At 48.1% G+C, this 27,262-nt stretch overlaps 1 protein-coding gene across 4 annotated transcripts in view; it reads left to right on the top strand.

The window, feature by feature from the left end:
• The window catches only part of Mvb12b (multivesicular body subunit 12B), a 163,512-nt gene that overhangs the window by 75,401 nt on the left and 60,849 nt on the right, over positions 1-27,262 (top strand). For all 4 annotated transcript variants that reach the window (XR_004118528.1, XM_031369922.1, XM_031369925.1 and 1 more), the window contains one exon: positions 12,475-12,569. Coding sequence is in view for 3 of the 4 variants with exons in the window: in XM_031369922.1 (XP_031225782.1) it covers positions 12,475-12,569 (95 nt within the window). In the remaining variant the exon portion in view is untranslated. The remainder of the gene's footprint in view (positions 1-12,474; positions 12,570-27,262) is intronic.

Here is a 27,262-nt window from a genome sequence, read left to right as displayed (position 1 = left end):
TCTGGGCTCTCATGCATGCAGCTCATTATGAGGCAGCTTGGCCCCCCTGCCCTGGAAAGGCGGCCATGTCAGCTGGAAGGAGATGAGAAGCCAGCAGTGCCCATGTGTTCTTGGTTTTAAGAGTCAGGTCAGTGAGGTTTAGAGACTCTTTAAATATTTCAGCTTATAAGATTAGACTTGATCATCTGGGGTGGAAGGGTGGCGCCCCAGGCCCAGGCTTGGCTTTTTTCTTCATTTCTTTCATAGGGGAGGTAGGTGTTTTGGCATTGCAGGGTTCAAGTGTAATAAAAACCTAAGGGTAGTGAATAAATACAGTGATTTGGAGTGTTGCAGCAACTCTGAGAGCTTACTATTTTTATTTTTTGGAAGGAATTGTGAGTTGAAATATAGCAGATTGGTACAATTCTTGTAAGCTGGGAAAGAGAAACCTCCCAGGCTTTCAGGGAATAGATAGTCTGGCCATTCTATAAGGAAGTGTGTCCTCTGCCTGCTTGACTCTTCTCAGTGGAGGATTTACAGCATTCTGCAGTCCTTTGAATAGGTGGGAATTAGTTCATGGGTGGTGAGTGAGGCCATAGTTTTTTCTAATCCCAGGATACTTAAGGAATCTAGGCTTCCAGTGCTCCTGGTCTCCCCACAACACAGCAAGTACCTCATGTTTTCCACGAAAGATGAACATGCCACCAGGATATGCTCCCCTCTCTCCCAGGATGTTCCCTCAATCACCATATAAAGAGAGGGGGTTGGGGCAGTCAGCCCAGTGCCCCAAGCAGGGGGACCCTGCCCCCTCCCACCCCGAGTCAGTGGGAGCCCTGTGTGTTGGCTGTCACCTCTTGTCATGTTCCATGGGACATGCTCACTCTTCATACACCTCTTAGATTCTAAATTTCATAATTTGTCACTTTCAAAGAATGTGTCATTAATAACCATTATTTAGAACCACCAAGTGTTTTGTGTGTGTGTGTGTGTGTGTGTGTGTATGTCTGTGTGTCTGTCTGAGTTAAGCACTCAAAAATTTTGCCTTGCTGATGGCAAATAGTGCCTCCACATTGATAGATCCAGCCCTCCCCACCCCCAACCCCATCCACAAGTAAGTTGTCCTCTGTCTGCCTTTAATCACCATGAGGGTGGGTGGCGACAGAGCCTGCCCAAAGCCTGGCCTCAGCCTGGCCTCCTGGAACTCATTAGTATTATTGCCAAAGACAGGATTATAAATTGAGATTTTTTTTTAACTGCTTGGAGGAATTTCTATTTCTATTTAACTATTGCATTTTATTGTTCTTACAAGAGAGAGAAGGGGAGAGAAGAAAGATTTTCTCACCAAGCATTTGAAACAGTAAATAAAGAACCCAAACTTCAGATCTCCCTGGGTATGGACCCTGAGCAGTTGTCATGAATGCTGCAAAGATGGTATCTGGTCACCCTGGGGCTGGGGACCGAGGGAGCACCTCCAAACCTGCAGATGGGTGGCAGTTAAGAGACAACATTGCCATTCAGTGCATGCTAATCGCGCTGTTATTCTTAACATTAAAATTCCACTAAAGCACTAATAATTACTGTTAATACCGTCTAGTGGAAAGTTAGAGTAAAGGAGCAGTGGTAGAAACAGTATTTAAGGGAGAGCTGGTGGCATGAGAAGAATGCAAATAAGCATTATTAGCCTAATGATTCTGCCGTCGCCATGGTTGTGCGGCACCAGTGTTGTGAATATGTCATCCAGCACCCGTGAATTTGGAAAGTGTGTCAAAACACAACTTCAATTAGTTTGCTCTAATTATGGCTCTGGAGAGTTTGTGACTACATCACTCCTCATTAAAAGAGATTTTCTTATATGGATTAATGTAATATACAAAGGAAAGTTTCAGAGTTTCTGATGCCATTTGCTCCCATCATGAGCTTGCTCAGAACGGGCCTGATAGATCCAGGGGTGTCTTGCTGTGACCGGATGTAGGCAAGAGGTTGGTGGGGAGGCAGCAGTGAGAGGGACAATGTGGTGTTTCTGTCTGTCCTGTTGAAGTGGCCATTGTAGAAGGAGGTAGGAGGCTCTCCAGAAGAGGGTGATGAACCATTTGAATCTGTTAGGAGACATTTGCCACTGTGGCCCTGTCAGTCTGTCACTGTGCCTGACCATGTCCGTGGAGCTCAGAAGAGGACATAGCTGAGTGAGGGTGGTGAGAAGGCGTGACTTGGGGGTTGGAGCCTTACTTCCGGTTATGTAATCTCTGGGGTGAAATGTAATGAAAGCCAACCAAAGTGTTTTCAAGAGGGCTGACTGCAGAGCTCAGCCCATAAAGTGCTTTACAGACCTGAGTTCAACATGAAAGCCAGATGTGGTGGGTGCCGTGAGCATACTATGCCAGAAACACAGAGGAGCAGCCTGTAACTTCTCACAATATCAGAATTTACTGAATAACAATAAACTCACAAGGCTGAGTGGTTCTGATGACAGCAATTTGTCATAAACCCGCCTTCCATGGTAGCTTGGCCAAGGCGGATGCAAGCTCTCTCATTCCTATCTTAATTACTAATGTTAACTCTCATATCACACAGCACACAGGAAGCACGTCTATGTATCTTTTACGTGGACGTGATTTCCAGAGTGAATATATGCCAAAGAGGCTGCAGCAGGGGTCACAAAGTCTTAGAAGTGGGCTGAGAGACCATGTTGATTAGCTGATGAACCAGACTAATGGCTGAAGGGAACTGCTGTCGGAACTGCTGGGTGATGAGTAACTGGACTGACTTGACCACTGGGGCAGGTCTCAGCACTCCTCTAAGCCTCTGTTTCTCCTTCTCTAAGATGGGGATACAGGCACCTCCATGCTGGCTCAATGCATCTCCTGGTGAGAGTTGAGTGGGGGGTGGGAGTAGACCTGTTGTAGCAAGTGCTCCATCATATCCAGCATGCAGCTCTTCAGGGGTCATCTGTATCTCGATCTCAAGTCACTGCAGGCCTGGTTCACATGCTGGGCTCTTTCTTTGGCTTCCTTCTCTCAGTCTTAACTCTTCCAGCCCCCCACCCCCACCCCACCCCACACACATACACATACAGAATCAGGGCAGAACAGAGCAGGCGTCCTCCTCCCTGCAGAGCTAGAGTGTTCTTGGGCAGGGAGCAGCTGGGAAGGGGTTAAGGTGGTAATTGTGTAAGTCTTCCAGGCTTTCTCCCAGTTCTGCGATAATTTGATGAAGAACTTCACCCTAATTAAATATTCAAATTAGGAATAAGTGTCAATATGGCTTCCCATTGCCTGGAACGATGATTAATTGTATTCAAAACTCCAGTGGCCGCTGTAATCTGAGCTGAACCATTGTACCTGATTATTTCTGTGCTGCATTTGCCATGTTTTTGTTTTAAGATTTAAACTAGTAATTGATTTGCCATATGCTGTCGAGCTGCACACACTTTAAAGCTGTACTGCAGGAACTCGGGGAGTTGAGATTTTCTTAGAATTCCTAGGACAGATTTTGCTATGGTCTTTTTTTTTTTTTTTTTTTTTTTTTTTTTTTTTTTTTTTTTTTTTTTTTTTTTTGGCTTGTTTAGTTCTTTATGCTCTGTGAGGGCTGGGGGACTGCCCATGAGGGAAGTTCATCGTATAGGTTGGTAGGCTGGAGTTGTAGTAACCAAGATGAGTGGCTTGGACAGAAGCAAACAATTTTGTGTTTGTGCTTTGCAGTTCCTCAGTAAGGTAGTGTGGTGTGGTAGAGAGAACATGGTTTCAATGACAGCCCAGCCATTTTCTATAGCTCTGTGACCTCGGGCAACTTCCTTCACCCTCTGAGCCACTGTGTCCCCATCTGTAGAACATTGTGTGCCCTACCGGGTTGTGTAGAGATGGTTGTGGGGCATTTGAGTAGGGGAAACCATCCATCGTGTTCCCAGGAGCCTGCCGGGACGAAGCCTCTGGCATCCCTTCCCCAGAAAGCCCTCTGCACTGAGTTCACGCCATCTTCCAGCTCTCTCCACCACCCATTGCTTGTGTCTGTGGCATTGCTTGGGTTGTACTTTGGCCCAGGAATAGCTGTTTTGTTGCTTGAGCCATTTCTCCCCTTCCCAGGTGAGGCCATGCAGGAGGAGACTGTCAACAGGTGTTGGCTGTTGTCCCCGACCCCCTATTATTTTTAAAACCGAAGCCTGAAACCTTATACTCCTCTAGTCTTTGGGTTTTAGAGATTTTTGCCTTGTGATAGATTTATGTGTGTTTCGGTTTGTGGCCAGTAGACTCCCGCTGGGAGAAGGCGTTTCACTCTGACTTCTTAAACCATCTCAGCATGTAGCACGGTGCTTAGCTTATAGCAGGAGACCTGTTAAAGACAGATGGGCAGGGCTGGTCAGTTGGCTCAGTGGGTAAGGTTACTTGCCACCAAGCTTGACAACCTAAGTTCTATCCCTGGACCCATGTTAGGAGAACTGACTCTCACATTTTGTCCTCTGACCTCCACATGCACACCAACACACACACACCAAAATAAACCTAAAGAATAACCATGTGGACAGTCTGTGGCTCCTGTGTGCTCATCTGTAACAACACTCATCTCTCCGTGGAGAACCCTGCTCACCAGCAACTAGAAAGCTTTGTGGTAAGCATACAGCACTCACCTTCTGCTGGTATGGAAAAATGTCACATCAGACGGTTGAAAAACAACAGTGGTAGCGTCTGGGGAAGGCCTTCAAGAGCAGCAAGAGAAGAAAAAGCACAACAGAAAACAAGTTGGGGCCTGTGGCTGCTGAAATACAGCCTTTCTGTTTCCCAGGACCCGGGTCCAAGAATGAGGAGCCTCTGGCTTCCTTGGGACTCTTTAGAGCTCAGTCCCAGTGTTAGGTACTTGGAGGACAGGAGCCATCCTGAGAGGTCTGAGAGGGGTCTGCATGCAGGCCAGGTCCTTGCAGCTGAAAATGATGCATTTTAATTACCTTCAGGTTGAGCCAGCCCCTGAGCATATGGTCCTTAAGAAGCAAGGGTCCCTAGACTGTCAGCGAGTGTAGTCACTGGCCAGGGACCTTTTTTGACACCATTGACCAGCTTGTTGTGGGGATTCTCCAAAAGGTGCTGATTAAAATGCCAGCAGGTGCAGGGAAGGCCCGTCCCGTGACTCGACTCCTGCACCCTGCTGCACCAGGTGTTTTCTCAGAGCCTTTTTCTTCATTAAGTGGTGTTCATTAAGCACGTCCTCACACCTGGTGCTGAGGCTGTGCATCGCAGCCGACTTCTTCCCAGTGGTGTTTTGCAGGAATAAAAGGGAATTTCATTTAGCCATTTGCCACCCACCCCCATCACTTCAGCTCAGCTGCCATTGCTTTGGAATGGTCCTTTTGCTGTCCCCAACCCTCCTTCTTGGACTGCTCGAGATCACATCCCACACACTTGGTGTAGATGATGAGATAGCTCTTTCACACCAGTGCTGTGCTGGGGGCTGTCCCCTGTGCCATCTCTAAGAGTCTCCCCCTGGCTTTGCTTTCTGATTAGAAGGGAAGCAACATTTCATCAGAACATTAGCAATGAAAAGCATGAAGTGCGTGAGGTGGGTGCATCCACCCCACCCCTACCCCCGGAGCTACTGCTGATGTCACCACAGTCATGTCCCAGAGCCGGACATCCTTCAGGCTTGTTGGCACTGGCCCTGTGCACAGGAGGGGACTGTCCCTCTGGGCTGGCTGTGACATGCTGTTTTGGAGCTGCCTAACAGCTGTGTTGCAGAACAGTATCCAGCTCATCTGTCCCTTCTACTTGTTCTGCCCCTGGCAATGTTAGGAGGTCATCAAAGCTGCCCCATTTTTTCTGCCCAAAGTCCCAGTTCCTGCCAGCTGAGGTTCCGCTCCACACACAGTGCTTCCACCAGTTAGTTCCTCAGCCCTCTCCCAGCTCTGACCCCCCACCATGGCCACTGCTCTATGCATGTATAACTTTCTATGGTGATCTTACAGTGCTGTCTTCAGCTTTTCATGAACCTTCATAGGCAGTGCAGAGTTAGCACCCAAGTCCAATCTGCAGCAAGCCATGTGCCCACCTGCTTAGCTGGGGAACTCTCCAGGTACTTCTGCAGGCTGGGCAACCTCAGCACCTGGCCACCAGGAGGTAGCTGGCTTGGGGATTTTGTACTGACTTTCCAGGTAGAGTCTGTGAGAATGTCTGCTAGCATGTTTTCCATCTAAAGCACACCATTTCCCACATCCAAAGAGAGTGAATAAGCCCTAGTCTATTTACCCTGTCTGCTTCCCATTCCTAAGCTTGGAACACACTAGAGCATTTTCCCCAGTATCTCACTCTGTTGCCCAGGTTAGCCCATTTTCCCCAGTATCTCACTCTGTTGCCCAGGTAGCCCTGAACTTCTCCAGTAATCCTTTCTGCCTCAGCCTCCTTAGTAGCCGGTTGGCAGCTACAGTTTTAATGCACTTATTCCAGAGAAAGAGGCAGCCATGCCTTTTTTGTTGTCTTCAACTGGAAGAAGTAAAAAGGTTCCTATGGCACAACTTTTTATCTTTCAAATTCAGGCTCTCTGTCATCTCTAGGCACTGAGTATAATAGAAAGAGTCAGAAAATCACATCGGTATTTCCAGGCCTCACCCACCACCCGAGATGGCTGCCACTGCCTGCTCTGGAATTCCATGAGCTCCCTTGTCGTTGCTAATCAGATCCTTACTCTTACTTAGCAGGGAGAGCAGTCAGGCTTTGTCGACGTGGGATGTGCATATTATAAGCTGTGCATACTTCATATGCTTTGTGGGTGAATGTGTGTGCACACATGGGACTCTCAACAAAACCAAGGTCTTGAGTGTGTCCCCCCCGCCCCCGTGTGTCTGTAAAGCATCCTTCCTCCTTCCTTGGGCAGCCCCTGGTCTAGCCCTATGGATTAGTTTGCATTTTCTAGAGCATTCTAGAAATGGCATCATAGTGTGTGTATTATTTTCTGCCCTGTATTTACTCAGTCTAGTTACCCTAGATTGACCTGTCTTGCATGCCTGTAGTCTGTCCATTTTTGATTGCTCAGTTTGACACAGTATGACAAGTCATCCTCTGATCACCTGGCATTGTACATCTGTTCTGTTCTTAGTACTGTTGAATAAAGCCAATATAGTACTTTTGTGAATGATTCTTGGTGTAGAAACACACTTCCATTTCCTTCTCTTGGTTAGACGTCTGTGAATGGCTGGGTTGTGTGACTTGAAGTTGCTCTCTGATGTGGGTTTGCTGCTGTGCTGATTCCGGGGCTGCCTGACATTTCTGGCTCCCCTCGTCCTTGCCAAGGGTTGGCAGTGTCCATCTCTGACATCTCATTTCACTCTGGAAGGTAGAGGGAGACGCATTTACTACGCTGGAAACTCACATGCCCCTCCCAACTCATGATGAAGTCTTTTCATGGTGAATTTGCTCCTCGTATTTCCCTTAGGGATGTGTCAGTTCCAGTGTTGTACCCACTTCTGTGCTGAGTTATCTTCTAAGTTGTAAGTGTTCTGAATATGCCCCTGTCAGAGTGCAGTGCATGTTGATGCCTATTTTCTCTGAGTCTAGCATTTATTGTCGTTGAAAAAATATTTATTTATTTATTTATTTATTTATTTATTTTTTTTTTGAAAAAATATTTATTTTTATTATTATTGTAATGATATGTGTAAATACTTCTGTGTGTGGTCTGTGCATGTGAGTGCAGATGCCATGTAGGGCCCAGAAGAGGGTGTTGTGGGCCCTTGGAGCCAGAGTTATGGATGGTTATAAGCCATTGGATACAGTTGCTGGGGACAACACTCAGGCCTTCTGTGCTCTTAACCACTGACAGCCGCCCAGGTCTGTGTGTAGTTTGTGATAATATGTATATATGTGTATATATACATACATTTCTGGCTCAATTTCTATATATAGATTATATACATACACACACATACATGTATGTGTGTATGTATATATACCTATATATATAAAACATATGTACATATATATATGTGTACATATTTATATATATATTATATAACCCAGGCTAGCCTGGAGCTCATAGTGATACTCTTCCCTCAGCCTTCTGTATGCTAGGATTATAGGTATAAGCTACCACACAGGGCTTAAGTTATGCTTTTTAATATCCCATTTAAGGAAAGTCAAATAGCTCAATATTGTGGAAGTGTTGTGACCTGGCATCCCACTCAACGTCTTAGGAACCCCTAAGTCTCTGAAGCACACACTGGAATCTGATGCTTCAGAGGGTAATTTTCAGCCCTGGGAGAACAGAATGAAGAGACCTTACATGTATGTACAGGGAACACAACACAGAACAACAGCCATCTCCAACTGCAGGTTAGCCACAGCCCCCTCCTTGCTGTCCCCCACAGTCTGAAGAGACAGCTGGGTCTGCTGTCACTCAGCAGAGCCATCTCCCTTCCATGTTACCACGGGGTCTGAAAGATTGATGGTTGTATTTAAAACATTCACACAGACCTGGAATCAACACTAGAAAATACAGATTTAAATCAGCAAGGAAATGGCAGAATGAAAGGAAATAAATTGTGCTGGCAACTACTGTCCCGTAATAAAATGTCATGTGTGGCTGAAGGGCTTCTGTACAGGGCTGTCTGAGGCTTAGTGGCCATGTTAATTGAATAAGGTGCCTCATATTGACTTGGGGCAAGAATGAAATTTCCCTTAGCATCTATTTAGCTGGAGTTGTTGTTGGCAGCGGCCTGATGCTCATCTGTTACAGAACCACCAGCCCCTCTGCACTGATGTAATGGCTCCAGAAGCAGCGTCCAGCCCCAGCCCTGCAGGTCTGGCCTGTTTCCCCAGGGCAAGTCCTGACAGGTCCTGATGGGGCAAAGCTGGAGAAAGGCTCTGTAGGGCTTAGAGGCTGCCCTGACGCCATCAACCAGATGTTGAAAAATTGTTATCTACGTCAAGTAGTGGTTGTTGATGACTGATGATTCCCCAAGGCTCCCAAGGAGAGGGCAGCCTGCCCTCTAGCTTTCCTGGTTGTTAGGGGATGTCTCCATAGTCACTGTGTCTGCCCATGAAGTGGTCCCTTGCAGCCCACTCCTGTGATCCCCTGTTTCTGCTACACAGTGGGCACCAGACATAGTTACCTCCTGGGATATCTTGGTAGTGGTTGAAGCTGTGCAGCTCTTGACCCAGCTTTAGAAGAGCCAAGTGATCAGAGCAGCCCCTGGAATGTTCTGTCCCTCCCCCAGCACAGTGCCTGCCATGATCTCATGGGGATTTGGCGAAGGCCTGGGCTGGCAGGTTCAGTTTCAAATGTGGAAACTAGACTTTTGTCCTCTTTCTTGTGGTGCTGCGGCACCAGCATGGTCTATCTAGCAGTCTCCTATTTCAGCATGGAGTTGGACTGCAGCTGCCGCTGTCCCCCCAGGGTCTGATATCTGTGCCTTTATCAGCCATGCCATGAGGAGAGTGTGTACTGTGTCTGTAAAGTTATCCTTGAGTCAGAGGGAACGGCATTTTCCAAACCATTAACCAGCCCAGTCCTGGGGATGAGAAGAGACAAGTGGGAAGCCTTGCTGGGAGATTCCAAAAATTATCCCTAATTACAAGTCAAAGTCAAATTTATTTACTCAGCAAGTCCTAGACAACTTTACAGGGCTTTGTTCTCAGCACTGGGGTGTTGAGAGAAGAAAAAAAATGATGCAAATCAAACTCTGCCCCACAGAGGGAGGGCTGTGCAGGGAGCAAGGTGGGTGGCATGGTTAGAAAAGAATTCTTGGGGGCTGGAGAGATGGCTCAGCTGTTAAGAGCACTGACTGCTCTTCCAGAGGTCCTGAGTTCAATTCCCAGCAACCACAACCATCTGTAATGGGATTCCACAACCTCTTCTGGTGTGTCTGAAGGGAGTGACAGTGTACTCACATAAAATAAATAAATCTTTAAAAAAAGAAAATAAAAGAATTCTTGGGACAGGGTATCTCTTGTAGGGTGGTCAAAGCCCTATAGGTGAGGCAGCCTGGCCTGGAGAAGCCATCCTCTGCAGAAGGGTATTTCTGGCAAACAGAACAAGTGCAAAGGCCTGGAACAGATCTGAAAGCCACAGGGACAGGGTGCAAAAACCTGAAGCTGGAATTGGTGACTGTGGGGTGGGAGCTGGGCTAAGCTGATGAGACCTCACAGCCATGGGGTTCAGTGTAAGGCAGAGGAAAATTCCCAGTGGGTTTGCGTTGGCTCCATTCTCAGACCCTCAAGAGCCAGGGCTCATGGATGGCTACAAGTTAAGGAAGAGGGGGTTTATTTGTGCTCACACTTTGAGGCTACAGTCTATCATGGTGGGGAAGGCAGGGGACAGGGGCTGAGGCAGCTGGTTACATTGTGTCCACAGTCAGGAAGCACAGAAAGATGGCTCTGGTGCTCAGCTTGCTTTCTCCTGATTGTTCAAGCAGGGACCCACTGCCATGGGATGTTGCTGTGCATAGAGTTAGGGTAGGTCTTCCCACCTCAGCCCAAGTGGAAAGTCCCTTCCTGACACACCCAGAGACTTATTTCCATAGAGAGTCTAAATCCCATCAAGTTGACAAGATTAACCCTCGCACCAACTTAAAGGGTTTGCTGATGCTCTCCACCTGGTTCTGTGACACTTGTTTTGTCTGTATCTCGACCTGTGTCTGCTGATAGATGACATGCCTCTTCAGAGGCCATCCAGCTCCCAGGTGCTAGCTTTGAGACTGGGTCCCATATCCAGTGAACTGTGGAAGGCAGTGCCCTTCCACACAGAGGGCCAGGCCTCTAGCTGTCCATCTGTGTACAGTGCCCTGCCGCCTGCTGGGGTTGCTGGGGTAGGTTGTGGCAGGGATCTTGAGTCCGTGGGATCACTGGCTTCAGAAAAATGGCCAGGACATTGCCACCAAGCATGAGTGACCTCTCCCTAGCCTGGGTCCAAGTTCTGAAGCAACATAGCTTTAAATAAAGTTATTATTGCCAGAAGATTTGGGGATCTGCTCTCTCATTTCCATTCTTACTGGTGTTTCTGTTAAGAGGCCTGTCTCCTCTCTGAGTCCCTTCTGTGGGAAGGATTAGGAATTGGGTGTGAGGCTGTTCACACTGTGTCTGACATGGGAACTGCAGTTGACACTTGCTTCAGACTCAGTACTCTCACACGAGCACTAGGGATCTGTGCCCTGAGCCCCAGGTCACTGCTTCCTTCCTGAGTGAAAAAGAGGTGCCAAACATGTGGAACTTGATTTGGGTTTAACATTTGCCTGCTGAGTGGCTCCTCCCTCAAAGACTTAGGCTTCTGTCTGTGCCTTCTTATAGCCACATTTCCATGCCCCTCATGTCACCTCATGCATGTATACAGAAACTGTCCCTCTCCCCCTGTGAGTTCCTGGATGCTGTGGCCATCGCTTTCTTCCTTCACCCACTTGCCTCTCTCCATGGCAGAGAGGCCTGGGGCCCACAAGTCCCTTTGGGAAATGCTCTGCAGAAAACCGCAGTGCCTGAGCCAGCAGCACTTGATGCCACAGAAAGACCAAGAGCATTATGTCCAACACCTGACCTGGTCAACAAGTATCCAGTAATTGGTCTGTGACAGAAACTGTCCTAGCAAATGGGGAACAAAGTTGACATGTGCCCCTGCTGTTTAGTTGCCATCTGCCCCGAAGCTGAGCATACCTCAGCCCTGAGAGAGAACACTCAGGTGGCTGGGTGAGGCCTTGAAGGGCGAGTGGAGTTCTATGGTGATTGCCCCACCAGGATAGCACACCTCAGCCCTGAGAGAGGACATTCAGGTGGTTGGGTGAGGTTTTGAAGGGTGGATGAGCCAGAGTTCGATGGTGATTGCCCCACTAGGTTCTTCTCACACATAGCTGGATGTAGCCCACACTTAGGAAACTGAGCCATCCACGGCTGTCCTGGGCAGGCCTCCAGGAAGCTGGTAATGCTCCTCCACTCCCCAGATCTGCTGGGCCCGACTCTCTCCATCACCATGGTTCTCCTTGCAGCATTGTCTAAAGGCAGCCATGATCATGCTGAGGTGGTTGTTTGCTCTGGACTCAAGCTCACTTCCACATTCTGGTCACAGGCTCATAGCTAGCTTTGTAAGCCCATGGGAGGTGCTTTCCATGAGGATATACTGTGTGCTTTGTGCCAGGGGGTACAAGACACAGTAACTCAAAGCAAGGTGCCATTCTCACTGTCAGAGGTCGCCAGTCTGCTACCTGAGAGTGAAATCCTTTTCAACCTGTGGTGGATGTAGAAACCACTCTTCCCAGCCCGGGTGCTTTGCCCAGCCCAGGCACTTTGATTGTACTGATGTATCCCACACTGAGCTGTGGGTTAGACTGCTGATCTCTGTGGAATGCCCTGTAGGATGGAAGAAAATGGCTGCTGGTTTCTTGGGAAGGCCAAGGCTGAGGGATAAGATGGGGGCCTACTGAAGCACCTGCTCTGCCACTCCAGAATGCTGTTCAGTTATGGATGACATCATGTGCTTTCTGAGGCTAGGGGCCACGGTACGCTCCCTGTAACCACCTTTCTCTCCTGTCTCTCTCAGGCACATCTCCCTAACACTACCGGCTACCTTCCGAGGCAGAAACAACACCAGCACAGACTATGAGTACCAGCTCTCCAATCTGTATGCCATATCAGGTACGCCAGCCACGGTCACAGGCCAGTGCAAAACTGTGCCTGCTGCAGCCTCTCAGTCCCCAGCCATGCTGTCTCTCCCTGCAGAGTCTGGCCTCTTTCCTTTGTGTTGGAACTTCGAGAAAGGCCAGTGGCGTGCTTGGAAGCTAATGAGGTGCAGTGCATGGGTTTCTCAGGTTTGGGGGGACACTCACCACATCCTTCACCTGCCAGCAGGCAGGCCCCACTGGACACTTAGCCTTGCCTGCCCCATCCCTGCCTGTCCTCACCTCCATTTCTCACAGGCAGTATGTATCCCGCAGGGACACAGCCTGCTCCCCCTCAGCCTGCCCCCCAGAGTCTCTGTCTGTGGTTTCTGAACTCAACCTGGAAATGGATAGTGTTCCTGTGGCAGGAACTTCACCAGGGAGGAGAAATGGGGCGGCCTCACTACAGAACAAAGATTCATGAGGTGTGAGGCCATACAGGTGACTCACTAAGAGCCCAGGAAGCCCACAAATACCCCCATCACTGGGAGCCCAGACAGGGGTGTTTGTCTGTCAGGGGAACGTGGTAAATCGGCGCTACTTACCAGCACACATCCTTAATGCTGAGTGACATTTCAAACACGGGAACATGACATCCATTCATGTCCCATAATGAATCGGTTATTTAAAAGGTAATCTCTCTCTCTTTTCTAAAACCTGCAACTTCGGGTTACTAAATAGGTGAGCTCCCACAGTGGTGTAATTCCTGCCAGTGTTCGTTCCTCTAGTTATGATCGCTCCCTAATAGGTTTGGAAGTGAGAGCAAAGGAAGATTGTTCCATTTCTGGGCGACACTCCTGCTGGGAAGGGGGAGCCCCGAGGCCCAGCTCTGGCTGTGTTCCAGAAGCCAGGGCAGAGGGGGAGGGACAAGTCATGTGTGTCTAAGAAAAGTGTCTCTGGGGAGCACTGCTTCCGTACGTACCATGACTATTTCAGGAGAGTCATTGGGGGAACTTAACAAGTGTGGAAGAATGGCCTGTTTTTTAGAAAAGCTGACTGCATCCCAGATGCTCAGTGTCAGAGGGGTACATAGCAAGACTGTGAAGCCAGGCCCTCCTCTTAGACTCACCCTCACACACCTCTTCCCTCTGCAGCTTGCACATCTTACAGCTTTGGCACTGGGCAGCACCCACCACCCCTGTGTCCTCTGATGGCTTTCCCAGCTGTCGATGCTACCTCAGCAAACAGCCCACGGGGCACATGCTTTGGTCTGGTAGGAATGTGATCGTCTGCTCTGGACCGCTGCTTCCTCAGTGCAACACTGATGAAGTGTTGACTGAGCTCATTTCAGCTGGTGGTTTAGCAATAACAAGGTAACAGCCTTGGGACATGGGGGAAGTGGGTCAGAAACTTCCTGTCCCATTTATATCCATGACAATCTGAGGGATTTTCATCTTCAGAGGTAGTTGAGGCTCTAGCCCAGGCCACAGACAGCTCAGGTCCCCTCAGCAGCTGCAGGCACCAAATCACTGCTAGGAGCCAGCTCCCACAGGGCCACCAGAAATACCCTGCCTGTGGGCCCTTGGGGCTCCATGGAGGCCTGCAGGCTCACCATGGCAACAAATGGAGGGGGAACCGGGAAGTTCATCCTCCCCCTTCGATTCCCCAATATCTTCTGCCCACTTCTGTCTTGTTCTAACTCAAGGGCACAGAGACCACTCTGTCTCTTCCACCCACATGAACTCTATCTGGTACCAAGTGGCACACATCTCAGTTTGATATGTTAAGATATCAAACTGAGATATATGTAAGATAAAGTTTTCTAGAGGTTTAATCCAAAATCAATTAAGGCACCAAACCCAGTACTGACTCCCAAACAGCGGAAGTTCTAAAAACCATGACATGACAAGTCAGACCCTCTCCTCCCAGCGACCAGTGCAGAGCACGACACTGTGCATGTTCTGTGGTTCCTAAAGATAGCAGTAGCCATTTGATAATTGTTGGCCCTTTCTGAGATAAGATGTTGGAACAGTGTGACTAAGAGTGTAAAAAGCAGCCCCATTGAATAAGTGCAGGGGCATTTACTTTCCAGTTCCCTTCCCTGAGCCAAGGCAGTCTCCTTCCACCCTAGAACCTACATACAGAGCCATAGCTCAGAGCTCCTGTGGCAGCAGAAGAGACAGTACAGGATGCTGGCTCACAGGCAGATGTGTTGAACTAGCATCTGTTCTGCCCAAGGACACCAGACAAGTCCCTTGTTATGTGACTTGCTACCTGCATGCTTCCAGGGTCCAGGGCCACCACCTCTGCCAGCTCGGTCCCCTTCTGCGGCCTTACCTCATCGAGCCAGGCTCTGTGCTTTCATAGCTATGTAGTGGTTTTCGGTGCTCAGCAGACATCAGGCACATTGGCCATGATTCACCCAGTCCAGAGAATAGTTCTTGCTAGAGGAAGTAGGTGAGAAACTCGCTGGCTCAGTGTGAGAGTCCTGGAATGTTCATATTCCTTTTGCTGCCATCTTGACTCCCCCTGCCCCCACCCCCAAAAAGCCATGAAGCAGTCATTTGGCCCTCATCCTTCCTCTCCTGGGACTGACTTCTAGAAAATTCTTACAGATGTGCAATCTTACTTACCAAAAGAAGATGGGGGACCCACAGTGAGTGCTGTTGCTTTTTAAATTAATACTCTGAAGTAAGGAGAGAAAATGTGTGTGGAGGCATCTCTCACTTGTCCAAGGCAAGGATGTCCTGCAAACTGTCTGTCCAATGGCCTGGCTTTTTAGCTAGCTATAAATGAAGGGAATGTATATAGAATGTCACCTTGTAGGGAAGAAAACTAGTTGAATCTTCAGTGAGATCTTTTTTAAAATATAAGTTCTAGGAAGGTCCACACCATTGTGTTTAAGGTATTTTCTCCTTGCGTGAGCAAGCAGTGGCTTACGCCTCTCTGACTGTCCCTCTCATGCTATCCTTTCCTCACCTGAGTGAGCTCCAGAGTCATATGACTTCTACCTGTATGTACCTCTAAGATATGAGCCCCTTTGAGGGTTCCTCTTGGCCTCAAGTGGATCTGACTAGATATTTCACAACCAACCCTGAAAATGTTCCCCAACTAATTTTTTTTAGCATATCATTTTTTTTTTTTTAGGAAACTTTTTAAAAGATTTTTTTGCGTTTGAATGTTTTGTCTATATGTATATGCTTGTGCTGTGTGCCTGCCTAGTACTCACAGAAGCTAGAAGAGGGCACCAGATCCCCTGGAACTAGAGTTACAGATGGTTATGAGCCCCAACATGGGTACTGGGAATTGAACCCAGGTCCTCTGGAAGAACAACCAGGGCTTTTAACTGCTGAGCCATCTTTCCAACCCAGCATCTCTTGCCATCTTCAATGCTGGCATTTTAGCCCTGTCAGCAGGGGCAAAAACAGAGGCACAGCTGTACTATTTTGCCCACAGTGCCCAGGTTCTTTTAGGAACCTAAACTCACGTAAAGCAAGACACACTTGGCTTTGATACAAAAAGAAATTTCAGGACGAGCCAGGATGAAGCTGGGTCATAGTTCATTAAACTAGAAAGGCATGTCTGGAAAGAGTAAGGCATACCCAGAGCACAGGGATTTGGGAATGAGGAGTCGGGTATGAGGGCGGGAGGGTTCTCAAAGCAGGCCTCAACTCAACTCAGTATTCCAGCATCAGCTGTATGCAGTGTTTCAGTGGCTCGTGAGTTAACCTCAGTTAACCTCATGTGGTTGTTAAGAACCCCCCCTTTTCTGATAAAATTGGGTTCAGACTCTGAGTGTTTCTTGGGTAAAACTCAGGGCCACTGAAGTCTCACAGAGGGTTTAGGTGTGTACGGGGGTTTCTGATTATACTTTTAGAAAACTAGGTTTTGTGGAAGTGTGTTGGGATTTTGGGGGCTTGGCTGTTGAGAGCTTCATCCAGACCCTGGAGTGAGGGGCTCCTCTCCTGGCCTGCCCATCATATTTCCCAGAGGCCCTTTCTTTTTCTTGTAACTTTCTTCAGATGTTTAGATGTCTGACCATCCAGTAGTTTCTGTGGTCTAAGGATAATTTTAGGTAGATCCCAAAATACATACAACAAAATCAACCTGGATGAGAGAAAGTGATGGGGTAAGGGCAATTGGTGTGGCTGGCAGTGAGTGCTGGGTTTGGCTCTAAGTCTTGGGTGGGTAGGATTGTTGGGGAGGTGCTAGGTGCTAAGTATCCTTTTTCTTGATCACAGAGAATAATCTTTCCTCCCAGAACACTGCAAGTGGAGGACAACTCCACGCACGCAGTCCTGAAAGCAGAATGGAGTGAACAGAGAGGCTGTGGGTGTGTGCCCGTCTGCAGCCAGCCCTATCTCTGTAGTTCTGCTCTGTGTGAGATGCTCCAGGTAGATAATAATCCCACAGATACATATTGAAAATCCCAGGTCCATCAGGCAACTCTGTGTATGGGTGAGAGAACTATAAATATTTACAGTTGTGGGTATTCAGTTCTATTCATAGCATGCCCAACTTTCTGTGTAGGTAATGGCATTTGGTGAGAACAGTCGGTGCGGCGTGGGGAAGGGGGTCCGTTCTCATCACTGGAGACCTTCATGAGAAAGATGCACCTAGGGCACCGCATGCACCTCCCCAGCTCCTGCTGCCGCATGCTCTGCCAGAGAGGCACAGCTGTACCAGAGGACTCCCGAGGGAAGGGTCTCCACGCACGCCATCCCCTAGCCCAGAGTGTGGCTTCGCTGCATGGCAGATGGACTTAATGACTGAGCCTCCAGAGCAGAGGAGCCAGGTGCCCAGGCCTTTGCTGGCTGCAGTTAGAAGCTTCACGAAATTGCCTTTTTAAAATAATTTTGAAATTAAAATATAATTACAGTTTCTCTCTTCCCTTTCCTCCCTCTAATTGCCTTTTAAACACCAGAAAAGTTTTTTTTTCTTTTTTCCCTTTTTTTGAGGGGGGGCATTAAAGGTAGAAAAATTAAGCAAATACAAATGAAAACAGGTGAGGAAAGGGTGAGGAAAGCCACACCCCTCTGGCCCCAGGAGGCACCACGGTGCAGAAACACAAGGTCCAGCGCTGAGAGAGGTGGGGACTTTCCTTGTCAACCCCCAGGCAGGTGGCCCTGGGTTAATGGCGGCTCCATGGTGTCAACTCCCTGCTCCCCAGTGTTAGGTTCTCCCACAAACACACCTAGTTTTCTCTTTGATTAAAAACACATCTTCCTGGCTTCCATGGCTGCTCTCTTAAAAACCAGATCCTTTCAAGATGCTTGATGCCAAGGAGGGCTGAAGGTACCTGGGTTGAAGTCTGTCCTCTTTGCAAGGACAGACAGGAGGACACTTTTATCTGAAGCAGAGATCTATGGATGAGCTGAGGAACTGGCATGGGCTGTGAAGGCACGAAGCAATTAGAAATAATTAATGATTTCTGAGGATCAGCCTTTCTCCGTGCAGCTTTAATCTAGTTCTCATTTAAATTGGAAGATGGACATTTAATTATCAGTATTATGAAACTCGTGATTTATACATTTCATCCAATGGGATAAAATTTCTGCTAGCAGCTCTTCATCTTGTGGCAAAGAGTCTGTATGTCTTGGGATGGCGGGGGACATACTTTATGGCAAAGAGACTGTGTACTGTGTGTCTGGGTAGGGAGTGCTGCTTGTTTGAAACCTTACAGCTGCACAAACACTCCACCCCAAACATGGTCCCTTTCATTTGGAGTGACTAATCTGTCTGTCCATCTGTCTTCCTGTCTATTCTGTCTCTCTCTTTCTATGTCTGTCTACCTGTCTGTTTTTCTGTCTGCTTGTCTCTGTGAGGAGGGAAGTGGATGTGATTGCTCATACCTGTAATCCCAGCACTAAGGAGGCCAGGCAAAGATCATATCACTGTGAGCTCTGGCTGACTTGGAGTGACACAGCATGACCCAAACAAAACACTAAAAATATGCCTGCCTCATGCCTCACTGAAGCATCTCAGGCTTGGAGGGAGAGGTGTGAGGCTCAGACAGCAGGACAGCCCAGATTTGTGGTGTGCAGAGTGCGAAGGTCTTGGGTAACACTTGGTTCTGCTTGTGGCGTGCTGTGGGTCTCCTTTTCGTTCATGTATGAGTTGAGTGAGTCACTAATGATTGCCACCGGATGCTGCCTCTGTGTTCCCAGTATCCCTGTGGCCTTTACCTTCCTTGGACATTCTCTTTTGGCCTGAAGTGATGTTGCACTTCCCACCTCTGCTTCCCTTTATCTATTGGAGTGCTGGGGAGCTCTGGGACAATTTAGAAAGGTGTTAGATGAGTGCCCAGCAGGGAGTGGCTGGCAACTTGATCCAGCCACAGAGTGCAGTGTGGGGGAAGTTCCCGAATGCAGTGAAAGCATTGGACAGTAGTGCTCAGGTCTAGAGGGAAGTGAGTGGTGGCAGTGGTGGCGGGGTGGGAGGGACTTTTGTTACCACAGTGGGAGCTGTGACTCACCTTGTGTATCCGTTGGGCCCAGCCATGACTGGCAGTGAGATCAAGTCTACAGAAAAATAGAATAAGGAGAAGAGCTGAACAGAAGGATGGGAATTGATCACCCAGCGTATTTGTAGATCCTGATGTAAAAGGGTGGCTGACAGGTGGCCAGGTTCGCTCTGTACACAACCATGTGTGTGCTGTCAGGCGCACGCACACTGCCTTGTTTCGATTGATGAATTGCCTGCTTTCTTGATTAAACCTTCCGTCACTTAAGAAACAAAAAGCCTGTGTTTAGATGGCAGAGTGGGACATGTCAAAAAAATCTGTCTCCTTTACCTTTGTGCAGATGTGGGCACAGACTGTAACATGTATTATTAAAATGAATGTGGCATTTACTGTGCATTATTCCTTCCCTGGGAGAAAGGACTGTAAATTATATGCTAATAATAAGCTTTAACCCTTTCGAAATGCAGAAAGATTTAAGAGTGCAAATCCTCACAGAGGCCTGGCTAATTGGATATGCTTTTGTACATTCCCTGTGGCCGCCGTGTCACAGGAGTTAATGAACACTACGCATAGGCCCGTTCACAGGGCACTCAGAGCTCAAGCCAGTGTCTCTGCAAGGCTCTACAGAGGGACTGAGCCTGACACCCTGCCCATGGCCCATGGCTGGCCCATGCCCTATGAGTCCTCAGCTGCAATGTTAGTATGGCCCCTCCTCATTTTCTACAACCCCACTTGGCTGGGCTTGTGGTCTAGCCCAAGCAGGTGCCTAGACACACAAGTGATCCACCACTTGCCTGCTTGACCAGCCCTTTCTAACTTAATGCCCTGCTGTCCCGGTAGCAAATGCTTCCTCCAAGCACAGCCTGAGCCTTCATCTGCCAGTCAGACCTGCATGTCTCTCATGTCCCTAGCCATCAGTGACTGTATCCTTTCAAACCTCACCTGCCCGGATTAATCTACCCTTGGACACATCGCACCCCTATCCTGCCAGCCTTCGTCACTCTCTGTGTCCTTGCTTCCCGCTCTGCTTTTGGACCCGGCACAGCAGCAGTTCTGTCAGCCCACCTCGTCTTTTTGTGTCTTTCCCATGCTATCTTCAAAGACCTATTGTCAAGCGCTCTTTTCAAAGCCTTTAGTCCCCCCACTCCAATCTGCCGCCATCCTCCTGGCTCACCCTACACTTGCCTGTGCTAAGCATCTTCAGTAGACAGAGGACTGTTTGAAAGCCTGGGGGTGAGCTTTTCCCCTTTCTAAGTCAGAAAGATGTAGGTAAAACAAAGTATACAGAAGGAGCGAGGATGCTAAGCCTCCACTCCTTCAGCAGATCTGGGGGCCCATGGCAGGCAGTCTCTGTGAGCAACAGGAGACCTGTTGACAAAGGCTGTCACATTGGGTTCAGAATTCTGACACATGCTACCTAGCTTTTAGAGGGGGAAATGCTGGGTGCAGCCACCCTGCTTGCACACTGCACAGCTTGCATGGATAGTGTCCCCTAGAGGCTTGAATTATATTCGAATGGGTGATACAATGCTATAGCTACTCTCACACCTGGGAAATACAAGAAGTGTCCAGCCCCCCCTTCCCAACACACACTCCCAATTGCTGGGAGGATTCAGGGCTTAGTGAAAACAGTTTGCAAGGCAGGAAGTCTTGTGGGAATATGCGTGGTCTCCATACTCACTCTCTCTGCTGGACGTGACCTGTGGAGGAGCCCAAAGATTTGTGGGGAGTCGTGACTCAGAACACACTGGCACATGCCCAGCATGGTCTTCACTCCAGTCTTGTGCTCCCTCACAGAAGTCTGATGGATATAGTCACTTCTGATTATTAGGGAAAATATGTTCTCCCCTACCCCAGTCCAGAGAAATGGGCAGTAAAGGCTCTCTGCTACAGTTCAGCCAGCATCTCTGGAAGCCAGGATGCCGACATGCATCATCACTTAGAAGTGGGCTGTTTTCTGTGGCAGACAGCCCACAGGCCCTTCTGGGGAGGTGATAGGATGACGGCTTGGGGGCAGGAAAGAGGGAAGTGCCAGGCAGGCAGAGCCTGCCAGCAGCATCTATAAAATCTTCCTGTATGTGCCTTTGGTGTGTGCAGGAAAAATCCTTGATGGAGCTGATGGCTGCAGAGACCTTTGTGTGCACGCCTGCTCTCTGCAGGTGGGGGAGCACCAAGATGTATGCCAGTTTCGTCACTGTGGAAAATAAAAATATTATGAGGTGACAGTACTTCAGAGCTCTTAAGAAGGTGGCTGACTCCCACTGTGTTCTCAGTCTGTGTTTGGTTTGAAAGCCTTGCAGGGCTAGGGCAGCAATGCCTTAAATCCATAGGTGAGGCAGACAAGGGGCCTTGGATGGACCTTGGCAGAGACTTGCAGATCAACTTCAGGCCTAAGTTTCCCACCATGGGTCTGAGCAGCACTGGGTCTGGATGAATGCCCCATCTCCCAGGTCAGTTTGGCAAAAACAACTGCAGTTGTCTGAGACAAAGAGTGGTTGCACTCCCATCAGGGCCACAGATACCATGGGTACATGCAGCTCAAGGTGATCCAAGATCCTGCCTGATGCCATGTATCTACAAGCCCTAGACCTCACAGGCACTCTGTTTAGACAGCACCCTGACAGAGAACAGCTACCTGGGCACTCCTCCTTCCCCGTGTGTTTAATTTCTTGAAATTTCCTTCCTGGCAGAGGACCCCATCGTAGGCCTGGCCCAAAACATACTAATAATCAAGGAAATGTACTTAACCCCTTCGTCTGTTCCTGACACCTCTGCTGGGGCCACTTTGGACACTGCTGTCTGCAGAGGCTTGTGTATCAAATTTGCCTTTTGTTCTGTTCTCCATGTCTGTGTCCCTAGAAGTAATCAACCATCAGCTGAGAAAGGAGGAGAGGGTAGTAAGGCAACGTCTTTTATTTAAACACATTTAGGGAGCTAAAATAGAGAAACATATTTATCTTATTAAAATAGATGGAGTTAATAGAAATAATGTATTTAATTATACCCATCCTTCCCCTGGTGCCTCACGTGTACAGAACCCGAGTGCACTGTTTGTGCATTTTGTCACTAATTTAAAACCCAAGACAATTCTAAGTGGGAAAAAGAGTTTAGAGAGATGGTCCTGCCCAGAGTTGTACCCAGGGCTGAGATTTAAATCCAAGTTTGGACATCAGGCCCTGAGGCCATGACTCTCAGTCCAGACTGCAGTGTGTTTCTCTCCCTTTGTCAGCCTGAAAGTTGAAAGTGTATAAGCCCCAATGATTCGTGAAAGCACCCAAGTGTCAGGGTGGCCACGGTACGCTGGAAATCCCTTGTGCCAGCCTCTCGGATCTCACTAGAGAGAGGCCTTGAACATATGGCTAACTAGGATCTCTAAGTCCCAAGGGCATCAGGAGCAGTCAGAGACACCACAGGGGTGCTGCTGTTACTACAGTACACCAGACCCATTCACAGGTCCTTTTTGGGGCAGCTAAGGGGATGAAGGAGGCAACTCTAACAACCCCTTATCAGGTGTGGGGCTAGACGGGTTGTGCTGTGTACATCTTTGTCTAGAGATCTCTGGGCACCAGTTTCCCATGCCGCAGTCTTCTCTGAACCTTAAAATTATAGGAGGTGGCCCAAGCCCACTATGCCACCCTCAGTTCCTTTCCCTGCTGTGAGCTTTACAGCTCCATGAGTTCCTCTGTCTGTCCACCAGCATCAGGTCCCATCTAAACCAGTGTTACCTGCCTGTCCTTCCTCAACACTTCATTCTCTAGATCAGGCCTCCAAAGAGCCAGGGATGGTGAACAACCGCAGCTCCCATGTTCCAGTCACCTCTCTGGAGAGGCCACAACCTAAGACCCATGATCTGCCAGCCCATGTCCCCTCTGCTTCACACTCCCCTCTTTCTCCTCCTGCCTAGGGCCTGGAAGTTATGGGGCTTAGGCTAGCATCTTGAGATTTACCAGGCAATGGTGCAGCTGCACAGGGATGGGTAATCAGCTCAGAAGCTGCCCAGTGCATCACATCAGAGTGTTCTCCCTTCTCTGGGGACACATGCATATAACTCCTGACAGCTGCACAGAGGAGAGCCTAGCCTATTTAAGGACAGCAGAGCTACCTTTCCCACAGACAGGGCACCTGAGTCTACCCCTGCCCCCACCACACCTCATCTTTCCTTTAGTGCTGCCCTGCATGTCCACTGCACTTCCCTTCTTATAGTCAATGATGATCCTAAGCCTCTTTGGGCTATTTATTAGAGGTAAAGAAAAGGGGGGGGAGGGAGAAGGAAAGGGAGAGGGAGAGAGAGAGAGAGAAAGAGAGAGAGGGAGAGAGAGAGGGAGGGAGAGAGAGAGAGAGAGAGAAGGAGAGGGAGAGAGGGAGGGAGGGGGAGGGAGGAGATGGGGAGGGAGAAGGAAAGGGAGAAGGAGAGGGAGCCTTTGGTCCAGCCTGTGTTTGGATGGAATTATTTGTCATATGTCACAGAGAATAAGGCTCTTCACACTCAGATTTGTCTTAGCATCATCTCTGGGATGGTGAATGATGCCAACCTTCCCTCCAAGGTGAGATTCTTTGTTGGTGAGTGCTTTCTCGTGCCTGGTGTGCTTTACAGTATGAGCGATCTCTTGATCCACTGGCAAGGCGACATTCATAATCTTGAATGAGAGAGGGAAGCTTACCTCGCTGGCCCTGCACATTGCTCTGGTGACACATATAGGCATCCTTAATTGTTCACTCCCTAGAGTCAGTGAACACACTGGGCTTTTACGTGCTTTGCCTTATGTGTTTACTTCAAATATATCCAGTGCCAGCAGAACTCTGTCCTTAGAGAAGATCTTTGTCTTGAGCATTGCCTGGTCCCCAACTCTGGATATTTCTGCCAAAGGTGCTGTCACCTCTGTAGTCTCCGGGCAGGTAGCTTCCTGGTTGCATATATTTCTTGTACAGCTTGGGCATTGTGCTGGATTGCCCTGGTCTAAGGAAGGAGCCCTACCTTTAGCTGACCTATCTTGTTCAGAGTTATTCAGGACTGAGAAATTGTTCAGTAGAGTTTATGTGAGGACCTGAGACCAGTCCCCAGCACCCACAGACAAAAACTGGGAGCAAGCCGGGTGGTGGTGGTGCACGCCTTTAGTCCTAGCACTTGGGAGACAGAGGCAGGCAGATTTCTGAGTTCAAGGCCAGCCTGGTCTACAGAGTGAGTTCCAGGACAGCCAAGGCTACACAGAGAAACCCTGCCTCGAAACAACCAAAAAAAAACCAAAAAAACAAAAAAACAAAACAAAACAAAAAAAAAAACCCTGAGAGCAGTGGCTCTCATTTATAATCCCAGTGCTAGGGAGACAGAGACGAGGACTCCCTGGAGCTTGGTGACCAGCAGCCTAGCTTAGTGGAGAGCTCCGGGCCAGGAAGAGACTGTCTTAAAAAACTGAGGAGGATAGCCTCCCTGAGTAATGACCCCTGAGGCTGACCTCTGACCTCCACACACATGTATACACACACACACACACACACAGACACACAGAGACACTAGTTGTCTTCACAGCAAAGCTCAGGGTTCATCTAGAGAGTAAAACAAAGACATCTCATTTCTCAGTGTGTGGAGAACCCAGCCAGGACCAGGTGTACAGGAGGTGCTCAATATTTATGGTCTTGCTCCAGTGAGGAACTAGTCTTAGGGCCATTTCTGCCTTGATGCTGTCCTGTTCAGGTGTGTGAATAGAGCTGTTGTATGTAATATCATTTCCCTTATCTCTTTTGTAGGCTTGAATCACATCTTCTCATCTGGCCTTAGCAAGTTAGAAACAGCATCCACAAAGGGCACCCCAGAAATGATAGCTATTATATGGACCTTTAACCTGGCCCAGAGGTCCCACTCTCTCTTGGCCTGCGTATGACCTCCACAGGCTGTTAAGGCAGCCGTGAATCAGCCCTGACTGGATTCAGAGTCTTATTGTATCCTATAGGCACCCCCACACACCCCTCCTGCATTAGAAGCCATTTGCTTGCTTGAGATCCAGTTTACTGGGTAAAAGATGTTTGAAGGTTTCAGGGTTTTACAGCCTTAGATCCCGTTCTTCTCTCCCCACTCAGCTCTAATCCAAGATAGGATCTTCTATGAAGGTCAGTTTTCTTCTGGTTCCTTCCTTCCCAGCTTCCCCACCCTGGGCCCCTTAGCAAAAGAAGATCAACAATTATAAAAGCTCCCCCCACCCCCCGTCCTTACCACGGGACCTCATATGAGCAAAGGCTATCATGTCACAGTCCTCTAAGGGCACCATACCAAATGCTACCCTGTGTCGTCTTCCTTAGAGAGAAGACATGCTCCAGTGTCCATGCATGAGCCATGGTCACTGTTACAGGTGAGACCACAGAGACTGAGGTCCCTAATTTTCTCAGGCTACTATTTTTTTTTTAAAGATACTGTGCCTTTTATTTTGATTTAATGAGGACAGACATTTTAATCAGAGGTTAGTCATTTATTGTTGCAAACTATTGTTTTGATTCATCATTTTTGCAGATAATTAAATGGTTGAGTTGGCACAGTGTGTCTACTTTATTAAAACAAGTAATTTTGGGGGGGAAAGAGATGCTATTTTTTGGATCACTGCACAAGAATTGCTTTTATCTTCATCTCTGAACACATTTTTCGGCTATTGGGCAGAAAGCTCTCATGTTCTCTCTGGCCTGGAGGGGACTGGCCTTGCCAGATTGGATACTGGCCACTCTGCCCTTTGAGATGAGAGCTGCAATGTAAATCCTGCATCTCACCTTCTCAGAAGACCTGGGTTTTAATTGGATGGGGGAAAGAGCCTACAAGTTATGAACTTTGCTGAGCAGCAGTTCTTAATTGCAGCCCTGGTGGTGGGTGGAGTTTAAAAGTCAATTACTGCTTGTCCTATTATACTTTACACACCTAGGATTTGAGAAAGTCTGCCACTTAGTACAGAAATGAAAAGGTTACTCGCACTGGTTGGCACCACCTCTGAGTCTCCATTTGTAAATGTGTTCGCTACATGTATTTGTGTGTTTGCAGCTTGTAGCTTGGAGCTCTGTCCACCAGCTGTATTTCTCACCAGGAGCAACCTTTCAGACTGGTCTTCAGGGCTGCTCCAAGAAGTTTTGCACACAGCTCTTCATCTGGCTATCCAGTGCACTTGTAAGCACTGTGGCTGGCTGGTGCCAGAGAGGCCGCAGATCACTCCACTCAAGGGCTATGAACTGTCGGGGAACAGCCCTTTGGGGTCCATTTTTAAAGAACAAATTGCTCACAACATTTGCCTTCTTTGATTTTCCTATGTTTGTGTCCCAAATCAGTTAATTCACTCATTAAAAGGATTTATTTTGGGTGTACCAATTAAAACTTTGGAGGCTAATTTTTTGCTGAGCAGTGCAGACCTCTGAAAGCACAATTTATAACAGCTTCTGCCCTTTTCCTCAGGGAGCCGCCTGCAAGGACTGCAACCCCCACCCCCCAACCCTAACCCCATCCCCGGCTGGTAAAAGGACAAAATCGCGGTTCTTTGTCCCACAGCTCCCAGCCGCTGTGTGTGCTAGTGATGGAGCCCAGCCCACCCTTTGTTTTAAGGTGCACTCTAAGGCGGCAGAGTCCGGCCCAGCCCAGGAGCGCTCGCTCTGTTTGTTTGCTTGCAGGAAGTCTATAGTTAATTTTTTTTAATAGGAAGCTGCTGTGTAGTTTGGATATTTAAACAGTTATTAACCGAATGACAATTAACAGATTGCATAGACAGATTTTCTTTTGAAAACCTCTGAAATTGAGTACAGTTTGCAAAACTATCACGGCATAGTAATGACAATGAATTTTGATTTCCCGGAACTGATATTAGACTCTTTATTAAACTATGTGCATCTGCTTTTAATTTACTCCAAATAATTGGAAAATGCAATGAAGCTTTCCAATTAAAGCAGGGCTTTATGCTGTTTAATAATACCCCATAATATTATAGCTTACCAAGTGACAGGTGAGCTGGCGTATGAATAAAACATAAAGTCAGCAATGAGGGACGGAAAACCAGAGACAGTTGTGGGGATTTTAAATGCTGGATGTAATTTGCATATATTAATCTCTTCTTTTCAGCCTTATCAGGCATTCTTCAGTATTTGAAGTTAAAATAGCGTTGACAGGCGGGAGTACGCTTAGTTTTTTCAAGGATTTATTACTTGTATAATTTCTGATCTTTAATAAGCAGATATGACTGATCCTCATACTTCTATAGAAATCGGTTAATTGTTCCAGATGGCGTGTACTGATTATGCAAAATTAC

Source organism: Mastomys coucha, unplaced genomic scaffold, assembly GCF_008632895.1.
Source record: "Mastomys coucha isolate ucsf_1 unplaced genomic scaffold, UCSF_Mcou_1 pScaffold15, whole genome shotgun sequence".
In the NCBI taxonomy this organism is placed as follows: Eukaryota; Metazoa; Chordata; class Mammalia; order Rodentia; family Muridae; genus Mastomys; species Mastomys coucha.
The sequence above is the reverse complement of the archived record's forward strand: the minus strand, read 5'-3'. Positions and strand labels throughout refer to the sequence as shown.